At 35.1% G+C, this 17,321-nt stretch overlaps 2 protein-coding genes across 3 annotated transcripts; one reads left to right on the top strand and one right to left on the bottom strand.

Moving 5' to 3' along the window:
- The first annotated feature begins 5,397 nt into the window (after positions 1 to 5,397).
- Positions 5,398 to 14,852, top strand: LOC132176251 (putative polyamine transporter At1g31830). Of its 2 annotated transcripts, none has more exons than XM_059588402.2 (2): positions 5,398 to 5,629; positions 12,931 to 14,852. In XM_059588402.2, the coding sequence occupies exons 1-2, from the start codon at positions 5,477 to 5,479 to the stop codon at positions 14,386 to 14,388; spliced, it is 1,611 nt and encodes a 536-aa protein (XP_059444385.2). In that variant the 5' UTR covers positions 5,398 to 5,476; the 3' UTR covers positions 14,389 to 14,852. The 2 variants fall into 2 exon arrangements, with proteins under 2 accessions (XP_059444385.2, XP_059444386.2); XM_059588403.2 differs by lacking the exon at positions 5,398 to 5,629 and adding an exon at positions 12,263 to 12,480.
- Positions 14,853 to 15,228: 376 nt separating this feature from the next.
- Positions 15,229 to 16,623, bottom strand: LOC132176406 (aspartic proteinase nepenthesin-1-like). The gene has a single exon (XM_059588599.2). The coding sequence runs from the start codon at positions 16,621 to 16,623 to the stop codon at positions 15,229 to 15,231; it is 1,395 nt and encodes a 464-aa protein (XP_059444582.2).
- Positions 16,624 to 17,321: the final 698 nt, after the last annotated feature.

Raw genomic sequence — 17,321 nt, 5'->3', positions numbered from 1 at the left:
AGGTAGTTTCAACTTGGATTCACGCTCATCTTTTCATACCAGCCATGATGTCGGTTGTATTATGGATTGGGTAGATTGAAGTTATTATTAAAGATGATGCCGGTGTCTCTGGGTTGACTTCGTAAATGAACTACTGCGTGAATAAAATTAGCCCTAACATTAGGATTGAAAAAAATTGGTGAAATGCCTCATAGAAGAATGACTCTTTTCTATTTGGCACAGAGAGACGACATGTAAAAATTTTAGAAAAGAAATAAAAGAAGTCTTCTGAAATCTTAGAAAGCTCAACATACAAAGTGGCTTTGATTAAAAAAGCTACCAGGTAGCAAAAGTGTACCTAGTCATTCGACACACCGCCATCAAATCAACTGTCATCTTTTATTGGAGCAAAAGAAAACGAAATGCGTAACTCGAGTGTCATTGGTATTCGTATTCCACTATACAATTCACCACAGAAGAACGACGACAAGTTATATGAACGGATTTTGTGGGCAATTATTCTAAAACTTTTACGACCACCTAAACCAAATTCTCAAATTCCCAAATTTTACAAGAAGTTACCAATGTTCGATCACCACGCACGAGTTGTATCCATTCTTCAGAGGTCTATAAAAAATTCATAAAGAAAAAGAGAACTATATATATATATATATATATATATATATAATAATAATAATAATAATAAAAAAACTAATTTGATTAAATACAAAATAACAAGGGAAAATCACACTTTAGCCCTCAAAGTTTGAGCCAATTTTCAATCCGGCCTCTAATGTTTCAATTTTTACAATGTAGTACATCAAAGTTTCAAAATTTGTCAATGTGACCCATCTGTTAAGAATTTCCGTCCAATTTGACTCAAAATTTGTCACGTGCCAGACATGTGCATGTTTTTTTTGTCTTAAATTTTCAAATTTGTCCTCATGTATTTTAACAAATTTCAAAAATGCCCCCAAGTCAAAAAAAAAAAAAAACAAAACAAAACAAAAACAAAGGATGTTGGCCACCCCCTTTCGCCATCCGTTAACAATTTCCTTCCAATTTGACTTAAATTTGGTCACATGTGAAACACATGTATTTTTTTGTCTTTAATTTCTAAAATTGTCCCATTTATTTTAACAAATTCCAAAAATGCCCCCAAGTCAAAAAAAAAAAAAAAAAGATGTTGGCCACCCCCTTTGGCCATCCGTTAACAGTGTCCATCCAATTTGACTTAAATTTGGTCACATGAGAAACACATGTATTTTTTTGTCTTTAATTTTTAAAATTGTCCCCACGTATTTTAACAAATTTAAAAAATGCCCCCAAGTCAAAACAACCAAAAAAAAAAAAAAGGGTTAAATTCACTTTGCTCCTTAAAGTTTCAGGAGTTTTTCAATTCGAACCACAATGTTTAAAAATTGGCAATGTACCCCCTTAATGTTTCAAAATTTTTCAATTTTGACCATCATTTACTAATTTCCGTTTAATTGGACGGAAATTATCCCACGTGCATCTCACGTTGGAATTTGATGCCCTCTATTCCAATTTTGTCTACATTAAAACCTATAAAATTACATAATTACCCTATACTTCAAAGGCTTTAATGAGGATAATTACGTAATTTCATAGGTTTTAATGAGGACAAAATTGGAATAGAGGGCATCAAATTCCAACGTGAGATGCACGTGGGATAATTTCCGTCCAATTAAACGGAAATTAGTAAATGATGGTCAAAATTGAAAAATTTTGAAACATTAGGGGGTACATTGCCAATTTTTAAACATTAAGGTTCGAATTGAAAAACTCCTGAAACTTTAAGGGAGTAAAGTGAATTTTCCCAAAAAAAAAGTGTGGGGTGCCCAAATGGCCAAAGAAATGGCTACGGCCACTCCCAATTTTTTTTTTTTTTTATTTTTTTTATAAAAATTTGTGATTTTTTTAAATAAAAATAAACTAGTAGGGGCAATTTAGTATTTTCCATTATTTCTATTAGAGAAAATAGAAATGGTTAACCGATGGGCCATTGAATTTTATTTTATTTTATTTTATTTTTTTTTTCACTTTGGTTTGGTGCATTGTAAAAATTGAGACATTAGAGGTCAAAATGAAATTAAAAAAAAAGAGGACTCAGCTTCAGTGCTGTAGAAAATATTTACAGGATATATGCTGTTACAACAATTGACCATCTAGATTAAGTTTTACCATTCTTAAGTCTAGCGACATTGTATAAAGAAAACAAAACGTCGGATAAACGCTTAACCACAACACAAAACAAACAGTCTATTTTGAAATCCATCAAAACACCACCCAACAGCCTGTCATCATAGAGACTTCATCTGAAATTTCATAAAACCATCCACCGTAAGTGCTACATTGAGAAACACCGCTATAAAACAACAATATCAGGACTAAAATAATTTGAAACTTTAAGCTTGAAATTTGAAAGAAAATAGCAAAGAAGGATTATGCAGAAATTCATTACCAAACAAAAACGCTTGGATTGTAGCTTTTGGAATGAAGGCCTCGTGTCGCATCTTCTAGGGTTATAAAAAACTTAGTTCCGAAATCTTGAAATGAATTATCAAAATTTCTCACTATAGCATCCAAGATTTTCGTACATATACCTGGGAAAAAACAATTAAGATCTTTTTCACAGGATTAACGAGTGGCATGCGTATCCTTCGTATACTGATCCTTCTTATAGTTATGAAGGTGATTATATATGTTCCTTAAGAAGGTTGGAAGGGAGGTAATATTGGTATTGGAATATTTAGTACCAAATTTTGTTTTTGAAACAAGTAAGTAGTTTCAGTTAGGATTCACTCTCATCTTTTCATACCAGACATGATGTAGGTTGTATTATGGATTGGGCAGACTGAAGTTATTATCAAAGATGATGCCAGTGTCTCTGGGTTGATTTCGTAAATGAACTACTGCGTGAATAAAATTAACCCCATCATTAGGGTTGAAAAAAATTAGGTGAAAAGCCTCATAGAAGAAGGCCTCTTTTTCTATTTAGCACCGAGAGACGGCATGTAAAAATTTTAGAAAAGAAATAAAAGTAGTCTTTTGGAAGCTTAGAAAACCCAATACATAAAGTGGCTTTGATTAAAAAAGCTACCGGTTAGTGAAAGTGTACCAAGTCATTCGACACATCGTCATCAAATCGACTATCATTATTTACTGAAGCAAAAGGGAACGAAATGCGTAACTCGAGTGTTATTGATATTCATAATCGACTGTACAATTCACCACAGAAGTATGATGACAAGTGATATGAATGGATTTTGTGGTCAATTGTTCTAAAACTTTTATGACCACCTGAACCAAATCCTATTAAGTTGCTAGCTTGGTCAAATTCCCAAATTTTACAAGAAGTATACCAATGTTCGATCACCATGCAAGAGTTGTATCCATTCTTCATATGTCTATAAAAAATTCAAAAAAGATAAAAAAGAACTAGATATATATATATAAAAAAATAATTAAGAAAAAAAAAAAACTAATTTGATTAAATAAGAAATAACAAGGAAAAATTATACTTTGCCTCCCAAAATTTGAGCCATTGTTCAATTTGACCTCTAATGTTTCAGTTTTTATGATGCACCACATCAAAGTTTCTAAATTTGTCACGTGGCAGGAGTATTTAACCCGTTGTATGCATGGGGTTTCTCTCTTTGGCTAGTTTGTCCCCTAGGTCTCCACACGTGGCTTTCAACGCAAGAAAAATGTATCTTTTACGCTTATGTAGTTTTATCAACTCTCCTAATTCCCCACTAAAAGTAAAATATAAATCCAATAACTACTTATAAAAAGTAATTATATTAAACAATGAGAATACACTTGCAACAAGGATAAGGATAAAAGATACTGCAATTTATGTAAGGAAAATACAGGGTACTATAAATTTTACTACAATTCTCTTATAAGCTCACGTATCTATATATAATGAGTGCCACATATACACCACCACATGTGTGAAAAAATTAAATATATAAAATTTGACATGTAAATTTAATTATTAGTAGTTTATTGTCACTTTAGTTTGTAAGAGAATTTTTAGTAAAAAATCTAGAATCCTTAACAATAACGCCCTTTATGCAAACTATAACATGAATGCCAATTACATTAAGAGTAATGCTAGTTACACACATTCTCACACCTATCTTTCTACATCTATAGGTGAATTTTAAAATCACCATTGAATTTAAATTCAATAAAGACCTACCACAAATTCAATGCGAGTTTTAAAAGCCACCTATAAAATTAGGGAGACTTACTCTTAAATTAGAAAGGTGCTATATATGTCGATTTAGATGGCGTCACCTTATAGGTCCATTAGTTGCACATCAAATGACTTCCAACAAAAGAATAACATACAAACAAAAGCGTAAATCTAAAGGTAAAATTATTTCGTCTATAGAAAAAAGCCTCATAGAGCTTTTCAGAAGAAGAAGAAGAAAAAAAAATTTCATTCTTAAGCTTCCTAGAAAACTCAATTTTATGCATTTTTAGAGAAAAAGAAAAAATCAAAATGTGCGTTTTAAGTTCTTTACAAATGTCCTTTTTTTTTTCTTTTTTTTTTTCTTTAAAAAAACAAATTGACAACTTTTTATGTATTAAAAGCATTTTTAAGTTTTCAATCATAAATATGCTATAAATATTTTGTGAATATATTTTGTATTGAGTTGTCTATTATTGATTTTTTATTTTTTATTTTAACAAAAGTGTCTTAAAAAAATGCCCTTACTAAGTAATTAGAATAGATACAATAATTTAAAACAAAAGGGCAAGGCAGGAGTGAGGTCCAGCGTTTTGAAACGTCACTTTACTTAGAGCATGTTTGAGATTGTGTTTAAGAAATAGAGTTTTTAAGTAAAAAAAAAAAAAATTTGGACAATAGCTTCATTTTTAAGCTTTTGCCAAAAGTGTTTTTTTGACCATTTTTAAGCTTTTTTGACTCTTAAAAGCTCTTTTAATTTTTTTATCAAACGAATACTTTTTTCTTTAAATAAACATTTTAAGTATTAAAAGCACTTTTAGAATTCTCAAACTCAATCAGAAACATGCCCTTATGAGTTTGTGGAATAGGATCCTCTCCATTTCAAAATCCCTCCATTTTTTCTATTTAGTGCATTTTGAAGAGTATTGCATTTAATACACTACCCTTATTAAAACGTTTGGACAACACTACCTTTCAAAATGCACTAAATAAAAAAGATGGAAGAATTTTGAAATGGAGAGGATATTTTTTATGAGGTTTGTTGGCAATTGGCATGGCATGGGTAGAAACGATGTAAAAGTTGTGGTCATTGGTCAACCAAGCTGTTTTTCAAGCTCAGCAGTCAGCAGACTCAGCAGCCACCCCTCTCTCTATCTCTCTCTCTCTCTCTATTTACACATACATATTAACATACACACATATATATATATAGAGAGAGAGAGAGTCCAGTACTTATGCGTGGAAAGCTACAGGTTGGGAAGAAAGAGAGGAATGGGATCTCAAAGTAGGGCTATGCAGGCAGGCGTGGGAGGTCTGGATGGCGGAGGAGTAGCAGCCGGCAGCCGCATAGTTGTAGCAGATCCACCTCCCTCGCAGACCACCAACAGTGAGGCAGCACCACCGCATACTTCCGACGAGGATCAGGTGAGTGCACTGCAAATACACACTCCTTTTACCTTTTTTTTTTTTTTTTTTTTTTTTGTGGGTCACTCTCCTAGAAAACCGGAAGCCAGTTGAAACTAGTTAATACTTTTTTTTTTTTTTTTTTAACAGTTTTTCCTTTTGCAATTCTTCATTAATTATTTTCCTCTTATTTTGTTTGGAGTTGAAAGAGAGTATTGCTGATATTAATTAATGCTAGATACCATATAAATATTTTACAACTTAATAGTCATCTCTTGGTAATATATATTACTAATTAAATCCTATCACGTCAAATTTAATAATTTATAAAATGTTTATATATATATATATATATATATAGTCATGCAGAATTGCATGAGTTTTAAGGGAAAGGAATTTGGAGTGGTTGGTTTACGACCGCCCATTTGACGTGGCTGCCCATAATTGGTGGCGTGCACGGGGTTGGATGGAGTTTAAAAGTGAATGGTGGGATAAAATATGTGGGTCAAATCTTTATTAATTAATAATAAAATGAGATGCTTCTATTATATTTGTGCTTAGCCACGTTCTTGTCTATTTGTGTATTATAATTAATTTATATATTCTATACAGGCTGTACTTGTGTGGACTTTTGTGCTCCAATCTTATCTTTTTATTTTTTATTTTTTGAAAAAAAAAATTTGAGTGGTTGCTCTAGGCTCTTCCAATCTTATTTAGCAAAAGCGAGAAATGCCAGTGTTTTTTTTTTTTTTTTTTTTTTTTTTTTTGTCTCTTCATTGTTGTAGGTGAAAATTATTTTATAAAGACTAAATAAGAGAAATAAGAGCAATTTTTTTTTTTTATATTTTTTTTAATAAAATTATTTTCACATAGACAGTGGTGGATTCCAGAATTTATTTTAGGGAAATTATATTTAAAATCCTTAGGTAAACGCGCCTTTATTAAAAACTCCATAAGTTTTTTTTTTCGGAAATTTAGTCCTTGGGTCACTCGAAACTACTAGAAACTTCATACCGTTAATTTTTGGTAACTGCCGTTAGTCCACTCAAAACTCACCGTTTCATCTGATTAAAATATTAATTTTTTATTAATTTAATTTAAAAAAATTAAACTTTTTAAAAAAAAAAAAAAAAATTGAAGGGTGGCCAGGGGTGGCCGGGCCACCCCTGGCCACCCCCCAACCCTTAAGGGGTGGCCGCAAGCCACCCCAGGGGTGGGTTGACCACCCCCGGGTGGTTTGGGGTGGCTTGGGGTGGCCCGAAGGCCACCCCTGGTGGCCAGGGGTGGCTCGCGGCCACCCCAGGGGTGGTTTGGGGTGGCCGCGAGCCACCCCTGGCTTGGAGGGGTGGCCCGCAGGCCACCCCTTAGGGGTTGGGGGGTGGCCAGGGGTGGCCGTGCCACCCCTGGCCACCCTTCAAATTTTTTTTTTTCTTTTTTTTTTTTTTTAAAAAAAATTAATTTTTTTAAATTAAATTAATAAAAAAATAATATTTTAATCAGATGAAACGGTGAGTTTTGAGTGGACTAACGGCAGTTAACAAAAATTGACGGTAGGGAGTTTTCTAGTAGTTTCGAGTGACCCAGGAACTAAATTTCCGGAAAAAAAAACCCAGGGAGTTTTTAATAAAGGCGCGTTTACCTAAGGATTTTATATACAATTTCTCTTTATTTTAATAGAAGTAGAAATAAAATATAATGAAGGTAGGGCCAGTGGAAAACGATTCACTCCTTACATAACAGAATCACAACGTAGTAGCAGCCAACAACAATGAACAAGCAAAAAAAAAAAAAAAAAATTGTGGTTGCCTAGTAGGTAAAAAGTAGTGGAAAACACTCTCCTTCAGTTTACTTTGATTTTTTGGCTGAAATTTGGGCTGGGCTGAGTTTAATAGGGGCTAAAGGTGTCAAAGATATGAAATTTGGGTTTATTTAATTGGAGCTAGTAGAAGATTTGAGCATAAATTTTTTTTTTTTTGTTTTTAAATAATTTTTAAAAAAATTTTAGATTAAAAAACTTACCAGATGCACTTTTGCACATAAGATCATGAGGACACGAGAAAAATAACATGAGAACATCTAATATTCCCCAACATGAGCATCGGCTAAAAAGTCCAGCATGTGTTTGGCAAAGTTTTATTTTATTTTATTTATTTATTTAATAGCAACAAGAATCAATATGATATTAGGGTGAAAAGAGTTTTAATGTTTTTAGTGAGAAAAAAGTTAAAAAAATATTATTTATTAGTGTAAAGAAATAAGTTGTATATTCAGGTCAAAATAAATATGTAAAAAAAAAAAAATTGAAAAAAAAAAATTACCATAAGGGTAAGAAACATCCTTAAAATTTCTTATCTTTAACAATTTGGACAGTAAAAAATCACAATGCCTTTATAGGACTATTCTAATAAATACTATCTGACATTTTTCTGATATCTAAATTACTAGATGTGCTAAAAATCTGTCTTGCTATCAACGATGATGCTATATATTTTCTGTTTTTTTCTACGACTGAAAATGACTTGAATTTGTATGAAAGGGATATTCCAAATGGGTTTGGTGCGAAACCCACGTCAATAATGCTAGATTCTTTTTAATTTTTGGTGTCTTTTTTGTTTGATGAATAATGAATATTCTTTACTGAGTATTGCATCCACTTGTACATATATAGTGATAATTTGAGTCCGACGAATTTAACACCACGTGGGTCCTGTTTCCTGTCAATCTGTCATGTTGGTTTTGGTGGCGATGGCGATGGCGAGAGAACCGATAGAAATGGTCCCATGCTTATTTACATTATTTATATAAAAAGTACATATTTACATAAATGTTCCCACACTATCAACGGAGTCAATGTCACCTCCAAACAACTCAAACTATTAAAAAAATAAAAATAATTTAAAAATTTTAATAAGATAAAATATTTTTATAAATTCTAGAAACAAATTTTAAGGGGCAGGGAGAAGCGGAACTAGCATTCAAAGTTTTGGAAGGCAAAATTAAAAAATTTAGGGATAAAATGTTAATTTTAAAAAACTTTTAAGCATTTTTTTTTTAAAAAAAATTTTTTTTTGGACTACATGGCCCCTTGGGGGGGAGGGGCAGCCCCCAAGGGGCCATGTAGTTCCGCCCCTGGGGTGGCCGAGCCCTTGGCTAGGAGTGGTTCGGTCACCCCTTATTTGTATTTATTTTTTATTTTTATTCAAATGGGAAAATGTTTACAAAGAATGGTCTTTTTCACTTTGAATCCAGATGAAAGAGAAAATGAAAGACTAATTGAAATGCTTCCGAAGAACGACTAATCTAAGTAAATAATGTACTCTAAAATTAGCACTTCTAGCAACCTTACAAGCTTTTCAGCTATGAGAAGATAGGAGGTTACAGTTGATGTCTAAAATGATGGAGGCAAAATTCCAATCCATAAAAAGATAAGGCTTCTAGTCACCCCCAAGAGTTTTTGTATAATTATATTTTTTTTAGAGATATGATAGGGGCTCAACTGAGCCCCATTTAGGTCAACAGGTGAATGAGTCAAAGATGACATGGATGAGTTAGGAGAGGATGTGAATGTCAAAAAATTATGGGGGAATGGGGTTTAGGGACTTTGAATGTTTTAATTTAGCTTTGTTAGCTAAACAAGGATAACGTCTTGTACATCACCAAGATTCACTTGTGGCGAGAATATTTAGGGATAAATATTACCCAAATGGGAATTTCTTGGAGGCATCTCTTGGGTCTAGTCCTTCTTATGCTTGGCGTAGTATTTTTAATGCTTGGGAGCTGCTCAAGGAGGGAATGGTATGGCGTGTGGGCAATGGGGAGAAAATCAGAATTTGGCATGACAAGTGGTTGACGACTCCTACTTCATATAAAGTTCAATCATAACATAGCAGAATACTAAGGTAACTAATCAAAGAGTAGTGTCTTTGGTTCTGCAAAGGGAAGCGTCTTCGTTTTCTACCCAAAAAGATAAAAACAAGCCTGTATGCAAAAAGAAAGATAAAAATACACAAAGTATTTGAGAGAAAATTCTTTGATTTGATAATAATTCAATTGATTGAGTTTTACATAATAAGCTAGCTTATTTATAGAAGAGAAATACTTGTAAAGAAAGTAAACATAATCCTAGTAACAATAGTACAGCTCTGTACTTGCTGAGCAAGAAGTTCGTTGATTTATGAGGAATTAGTTTCTTCTCAAAAAGACTTAACTTTTTGGACATATGTTTAAATTTTTTTAAATTTCAATTTTGAATCTGACACAACTCTTATGTGACTTTGTGCCACGTAAGTAAAAGTTGGGTTTAAATGAGGCTTAGTTTTTTTTTTTTTTTTGAAAAGAAATATGATGATTATCATTGATAATAATAACTGAGGTGGAGCATAAGACTCCATCAACAATCAAAAGATAGAGCAACTTGCTCCATCAAAATAATGTTACTAATACAATCCGGAATTTGATCCCTCCAAATCATACCACTGACATTTGTAATAGCCTCCTTTGCAAGTCGATGTGCCGCTTCATTAGCTTCATTGTGTATAAACCCACATCTCCACCTTGAGAAGTTTTGCAAAACACCCTGCTTATCCTCCACAATATGACCGAAAGGGCTCCAATTATTCTTGCATGAATTAATTGCATCCACTACTAGTTTGGCATCACCCTCTAGAACTAGCTGTTGTATGCCCAAGTCTCTGCATAAACTCTCTGCATGAAAAGAGGCAAGGGCTTCTCCCGTCGTTGGTTCAAAGCTCCCACTTCGTGTCTTGCACATTGCAGCGATTACATTTCCTTTTTCTTCCCTGGCAACAACTCCTATCCCCATTCTTCCACCAGCTTTGTCTATAGCTAGATCCCAGTTGACCTTAAGCCAACCTTGTGTAGGCCCTAACCATTTAATCTCTTTATTGTTGACGTTCTCGTCCGTAGCAAGAATTGTTGGTTCATTCGCTTTTTGAAATTCATGAACATATACTTGCGCCTCCTTCATTAGAACATTTGGGTTGATGAAGTTACCTTCATGAACCCATTTGTTCCTCTGCATCCATATCTGACGAGCAAGGTGAATGAAAAGCACAACATCTTCTTTCCCACATCTGCCCAATATAAACTCAGCCACAAGCATAAAATCATTACCTTCAATTGCACATTTTTAGAAAACTGTCTTGCTGCAACCCCACACAACCGTAGGTGCTAGGCAACTCCATATTGCATGCATGACCGTCTCTGGTTCCCTTTCGCATATTGGGTAAAAAGGCTCCTTTACCACTTGTCTTCTAAGCAGGTTGTCTTTTGTAGGGAGCACGTTGTGGCATGCTTGCTAGAAGAATTTTTATTTTTTATTTTTTATTTTTTATTTATTTATTTTTTTTCAGCATTTGACATGGGTAAATGCCATAACGTCTTCCACAGTGAGCTCTCCTTCACCTATTTAGAGCATTCTGGGACTATTCTACCTTCCACCTCCATTGCCAAATGATAGGCACTTTTGACTGAAAATTCTCCCGATCTATTACCTCACCAAATCTGGACATCGGGTTGGTTCGTATGGCTAATGGGGATAGTAGTAATTACCTTTATTTCCTCCACCGTGAATAGGTTTGTTAACATATTTTGATCCCACCAGACCATGTCCCACTTAATGAGTTTGTGCACTCTACTGTTTGGTTCCAAAACCTTTGGAGGAGACTGAATTCGGTATGTTGAAGGTTTTGGAATCCAATTATCTCCCCATATATGCACATATTTTCCATTCCCAATTCTCCAAATTAAACCAGCCTCGAGAAGGTCTCTTGCTCCATGAATACTTCGCCAGGCAAAAGAAGGTTTCGATCCAAGGTTCGCCTCCAAAAAAGGGGAATTTGGGTAATATTTTGCCTTCATGATTTTTGCAGTAAGACTCTCTGGAGACTTCAACAGTCGCCAACATTGTTTCGCCAATAGGGCCTTGTTGAAATTCACCAAATCTCGGAACCCCATACCCCCCACGACCTTTAGAAAGCCCCATCTGACTCCAACTCATCTAGTGTATTCTTGATTCGTTCTCTTGATGGCCCCACCAACTGTCGTCGTACTACAACTGAAAAAAAAATCAACGTTTTTGATTGGTTCAACCTCTACCCCAAGGCCTTTTCATATGAGCTCCTATCATATCTCTTTTTTTTTTTTATTGAGAGTAACACGTGTTATAATTTTATTGACTTTGACATAATACACTAATGAAATTCGTCAAGTTTTTTAACGGAAATTGACAGTAGAGAGTAATTTGTTATTTATTGTATTCACTCATCACATTTTGATGCCAACAGAACTTACTTCAAATCAAGTAAATTACATGAATTGATTTTGGTTTGGTAATGAATTTAACATATATGAGTAAAAAATAAATAAATTAACCCAACTACCCAAGATAAGATAGGATACATTTCTAAAAAAGGCAATATTTTTCAGTTCTAAAAAAACCCCTTCTAATCTTTTTTATATTCCATCAAAATTCTTTTTCAACCCAAAATCAAAATCGCTTTTGAAACTTATTATTATCAAATATAGCGATAAAAATTAATTATCAAACGCTTCGTCATGCTCTTTCCCAAATGACCACGTGCATATATTTATTCCAGAATTATCTCGCCACAGTGCGAGTCCCGACCAATTGCCTGAAAACTTGACGCACAAAGCAATAAATAAATCAAAAACAAATGTAAGTGCAACTTTGCAAGTTGGTTGAGGAATGTCGGACCCTGATTCCCCTCTTTCTCTCGCGCTGAGTTGAAGCTGGGGTGTAGTAATATGATCTGAGCTTTGAATTCAAGGTTTTATTCTTCAATGCCGGAGGTTATCTGCTCGACCCCATAAGGAATTCCTTTTCTTTCATGGTTTGTCCGATGTCCCATCTCTTATTTTCTCTTATTTTACCCTTCTATTACTCAGAAAAACCTACCTGTTCATTTCCATATTAGCGATTGTTAATGTCCAGGATTTTCAGATCTCTCTTTCCTCAACTCTCTATTTGGATTTTGTTTATATAATTTTATCTCCTTTTCTTTATTTTTTGATTGCAAATTTGCGAGTGACCCACCTCTATTTCTGATGCCTTTCTATTTGTTTGAATGTCTGTCTTCGTTAATTGCTATGTGTGATTCTTCTTCTATGGTTATACTTGCATGTTTTTACTTTGACAATTACTTGATAGCTGCGTGTACATAAATTTCTCTATTTGATTGTTCACTTGTGTAATTAAACGTTTTTGCTTTGAAATTTCTTTTTTTGGTATATTGAGAGAAAACCCAGTCTTTATTTTGTTGAGTACATGATACCGAATGCAGAAATTGAGGAACACAGCAAATAGGCAAGCTTCTATTGCAATGGGACAGTATAGTGGTGATGAATATGTGTCAGTTGGTGAAGTGCCTCTTCCTAGGGCAGATAACTTGAAGAGAGTTTCGGTTCTGCCCCTTGTCTTCCTAATCTTCTATGAGGTTTCTGGGGGGCCGTTTGGAGTCGAGGACGCTGTTGGTGCTGCTGGTCCTCTTTTAGCCCTTCTAGGGTTCTTGGTCTTTCCGTTCATATGGAGTGTTCCTGAGGCATTAATAACAGCCGAGATGGGTACCATGTTCCCTGAGAATGGTGGTTACGTGGTTTGGGTTTCGGCTGCTTTGGGTCCTTATTGGGGGTTTCAGCAAGGTTGGATGAAATGGCTAAGTGGGGTTATTGATAATGCTCTCTATCCGGTTCTGTTTCTTGACTATTTGAAGTCGGCAATCCCGGCTTTAGGTGGTGGTTTACCAAGAGTCCTAGCGGTGTTAGCTTTGACCATTGTCCTCACTTACATGAACTATAGGGGTTTAGCCATTGTGGGATGGCTTGCGGTTCTATTAGGGATATTCTCAATTCTTCCTTTTGTGGTTATGGGACTTGTGGGAATTCCAAAACTGAAGCCTTCCCGATGGTTAGAGGTAAACCTACATGATGTGGACTGGAATTTGTATTTGAACACTTTGTTTTGGAATCTAAATTATTGGGACTCTATAAGCACACTTGCGGGTGAGGTGGACAACCCGAAGAGAACTCTTCCAAAGGCTCTGCTTTATGCTTTGATATTGGTAGTGCTTGGGTATTTCTTCCCACTTTTAATTGGCACCGGGGCTGTTCCAGTCAACCGTGAGTTGTGGACTGATGGGTATTTCTCGGATATTGCCAAAATTCTTGGAGGAGTTTGGTTGAGATGGTGGATCCAAGGAGCTGCAGCAATGTCAAATATGGGGATGTTTGTAGCTGAGATGAGCAGTGACTCTTTCCAACTTCTGGGAATGGCTGAAAGAGGGATGCTGCCTGAATTCTTTGCTAAGAGGTCTCGATATGGAACTCCTCTGATAGGGATTTTATTCTCAGCTTCTGGTGTCCTCTTGCTATCGTGGCTGAGCTTCCAAGAAATTGTAGCTGCAGAGAATTTCTTGTACTGTTTTGGAATGATTTTGGAGTTCATGGCTTTTGTATGGTTACGGATAAAACACCCTGCTGCATCTCGGCCTTACAAGATACCCATGGGGACAGTTGGAGCCATTCTTATGTGTATTCCTCCAACCATATTGATTTGTGCTGTATTGGCTCTTTCTACACTCAAAGTATTTCTTGTAAGTATGGTTGCAGTGGTAATTGGCCTTGTGATGCAGCCCAGTCTCAAGTATGTGGAGAGAAAGAGATGGATCAAGTTCTCCACTAGTTCTGACCTCCCAGATCTTCATGGCAATATTCGGAACAGTAATGATCCCTTAATAGATTAGTGCATTTCCATCCAGCAAAGAAAGTGAAGGGAAGTGGACAGCGGGGTGAATGGAATCCTATACATAAATCAGTTCGTGCAGCCTATTTTCCACACCCTTTCTTGAAAATAAGCGCATACAATATTCCATGATGGTGCTAAGCTGTTGGGTAGTAATCCTTATGCCACACTGATCAAGTTGGCAGAGTCTCTATTGAAACAAGAATGCAAAGGTAGCATTCTAACTAATATGCTTATTTGCTTGTTTCAATGCTGTGGTTACTCGCTGTTTATCATCTTTGTTTTTAGATTGATGATAGATGGAAGGGATGATTTAAAATTTAGACATTACTGAATGTGTAAGGAAAACGTAGATTTGCTCAGAGTAAATTTTAGTATTGTGTCTTCTATAATTAATTCCCGATTTCGTTAGACATAATCTTGTAATGAAGGATTGCGGTTCTGGTAATCTCTGAAACAAGCTTTTACATGTTAGAGAAGCATCCTTACATTATAGTCTAAATAGCTTGTAGTTGGCTACAAGTTAAGTTCTTAATTCAATAATTCATTTCATCAATGGAAATAATAAGTTCTAATTTCTTCCCTAGACAATTTAAGTGGCAGCAATTTAGTTCTTTTTTGTCCGTCAGATTCAGGATTCTGTATTCCAGAAAATCTTTTTTTTTTTTTTTTTTTCCTAATAAATGATTTCATTGAAAATATTTGCTGATAGAAAACCTTTTATGTCAAAACAAACGGAGCCCAAGTGAAAGGAGAGTCAAAAAAAGGCTAGATAGAGAGAGTTTATTCAAATGGATAATTTCATTTATATGATAACTCAAACAAAAGAATAATAGACGCTCTAAGCATTTTGAGCACAATCCTCTGGTGCAAATTGCAACTGCTTCCTTGTAATGTCATATATGAACTTTTGGTTTGTTTGCTGGTATGCTCCCAATAGAGTAACGTGATCACCTCCAACTATCGCCAAACAAAAGACTTCTTCCCCAGAGTCGAGCTGATTCACAACAAATGTCCCTTGTGGTGCAACTTCAAGCTCTGCATTTCTTAAATGAAAGGTCATACCAGGAAGGTCTCTGAACCCTTCCGGCACACTGCGCTCATAGCAAAGATCAAAACATGATTCAAAAATCCTAGTCCTTGTCATGTTAGGGAAACCCGAAAAATAAAGCAGAAGTTTTCTAATTACTACATCATAAGCAGACTTGATGATAGTTGTAAAAGTAGTTCCAGAGTCTATAGCACACCCTCCAGAACCGTCAAATTGTAAACTAAATAGCTCTGGATTGATGTCAAGCCTTGTCCCATTAATGCTGATGCCTAGCAACTCAATAAAGTAGGCCTGGGAGCTTTTAAATTGGACTAGTTTAGTTGTCTGTAAAACTGTTGTTGGTTGAGATATATCTCCCCCGAACCTTAGATATGTGTCCAAGGCATGGCCATCATTGAACTTGAGGCAGTATGAGAATGTTCCATGACTCAGATCTTGTATTTGATTCACAAAGGAACGGATGCCCCATCCCAACCCAAATATCCCGTTTACTCGATTGTCATTCCCACCATAGTGCATATCAGCAGTGTCAATTGAGCAACCAAAAACTATGTTTGGAATAGTCTGAGGCCTGCCACTAGCGGAAAGGAAAGTGAAAGCTTCGCTTGCAAGAATCCCAATTGTGTATGCACCATCCAGGTACCTCGATTGGTAGGAGCATGAGTCCCCAATGCATTGATGGGGTATGCAAAGTGGGTGCACATTACAAGGGAGAGGCCTATAAGTTGTGGAAAGCCTGTTGGGGAAAGGGGGTTCACTACAAGGGAAGCAACGATTACCAGGGAGTGCACAATCCTGACACTGTGTCCATGTGACGGAGCTGCCAGTGTCCATGTGCAGGTGGTATGCCTTGAATGGCCGAGTAGGGAAAGTTGCATTGAAGGTGCCAATGCCAAGTCTCACCATGTATATAGACTTTGCTTGAATAGCAATGGGCGCACGAGTAGCCTCATTAGGGTGTACGGACAGGTAACCAGCACCTGCAGCACGAACTTTAGATTGGTTTACGAGTCTTTGAATCCTTTCAATGAAAGTAATGTTTCTAGGGTAAAGAGGTGATGCTGGTGAGTCTGTATGGATGAGCTTGATAGTCAAGCCATTAGCGTTGGGTTCCCCTACAACATGACCCAGCAGCAATAAGTTTGACAGGATGTTGAGAAATGCTAATATTCTCATTGTCGCCATGGCAGGACAATGGAGGATGGTGGTGCTTTATAGTAGAGAAGACGATGAATATATATATATATACGGTAGGGTTTGTTGGTTTTCAACATCTTGCCATGCATGCTTTCTTATTAAAAATTGTAACTAATTAATTGGTGACTATGGCTTATTTATGGCATGTCAAAGAAGCTTGTGTCTATGTGACTAAGAAGTATCTATTTATTAAATTACGAGCTATTAAAGAGTTTCCATGAAGCCAAATACCATATAATTGTTAAGCATTAATGAGATAAAGAATTGTTCAATTTATTTGTCCTATCAGACTAGTGCTGTTATGGTTTGGAAATGATATTATTTTTTTCAATTTAGCTCTGTTTAAATTTGTGATTTTAAAAAGTGTGATTTTTAAAAACTCAATAAAGCGTTTAGCAAAATCGCTGTTTGGCTTTTAAAATCGCAACTTAGTCTTTGAAATTGTGCATTTAAAAAAAAAAAAAAAAAAAAAACACTTCTTTACTTTACTTACGATTTGAAAGCACATAATTTAAATCGCATTTTTTTAAAAGTACAATCTAAACAATTCATTTTCTATAATTTGGTTTAAAATCACATTTTTGTTTATTTAAAAAAAAAAAATAAAAACACTTCTTTACTTACTATCTGAAAGCACATAATTTAAATCACAATTTTTTAAAAATACAATCTAAACAATTCATTTT

The sequence above is a fragment of the Corylus avellana genome, chromosome 3 (genome assembly GCF_965113065.1).
Source record: "Corylus avellana chromosome 3, dhCorAvel1.hap1.2, whole genome shotgun sequence".
NCBI lineage: Eukaryota > Viridiplantae > Streptophyta > Magnoliopsida > Fagales > Betulaceae > Corylus > Corylus avellana.
Note: the sequence above shows the minus strand (reverse complement) of the source record. Positions and strands in the feature narration are given on the sequence as shown.

Coding starts and splice junctions, on each gene's coding strand:
- LOC132176251 (XM_059588402.2), top strand. CDS start 5,477: ATGGGATCTCAAAGTAGGGCTATGCAGGCAGGCGTGGGAGGTCTGGAT. Junction 5,630..12,930: donor ATACTTCCGACGAGGATCAG/GTGAGTGCACTG, acceptor TACCGAATGCAG/AAATTGAGGAACACAGCAAA.
- LOC132176406 (XM_059588599.2), bottom strand. CDS start 16,623: ATGGCGACAATGAGAATATTAGCATTTCTCAACATCCTGTCAAACTTA.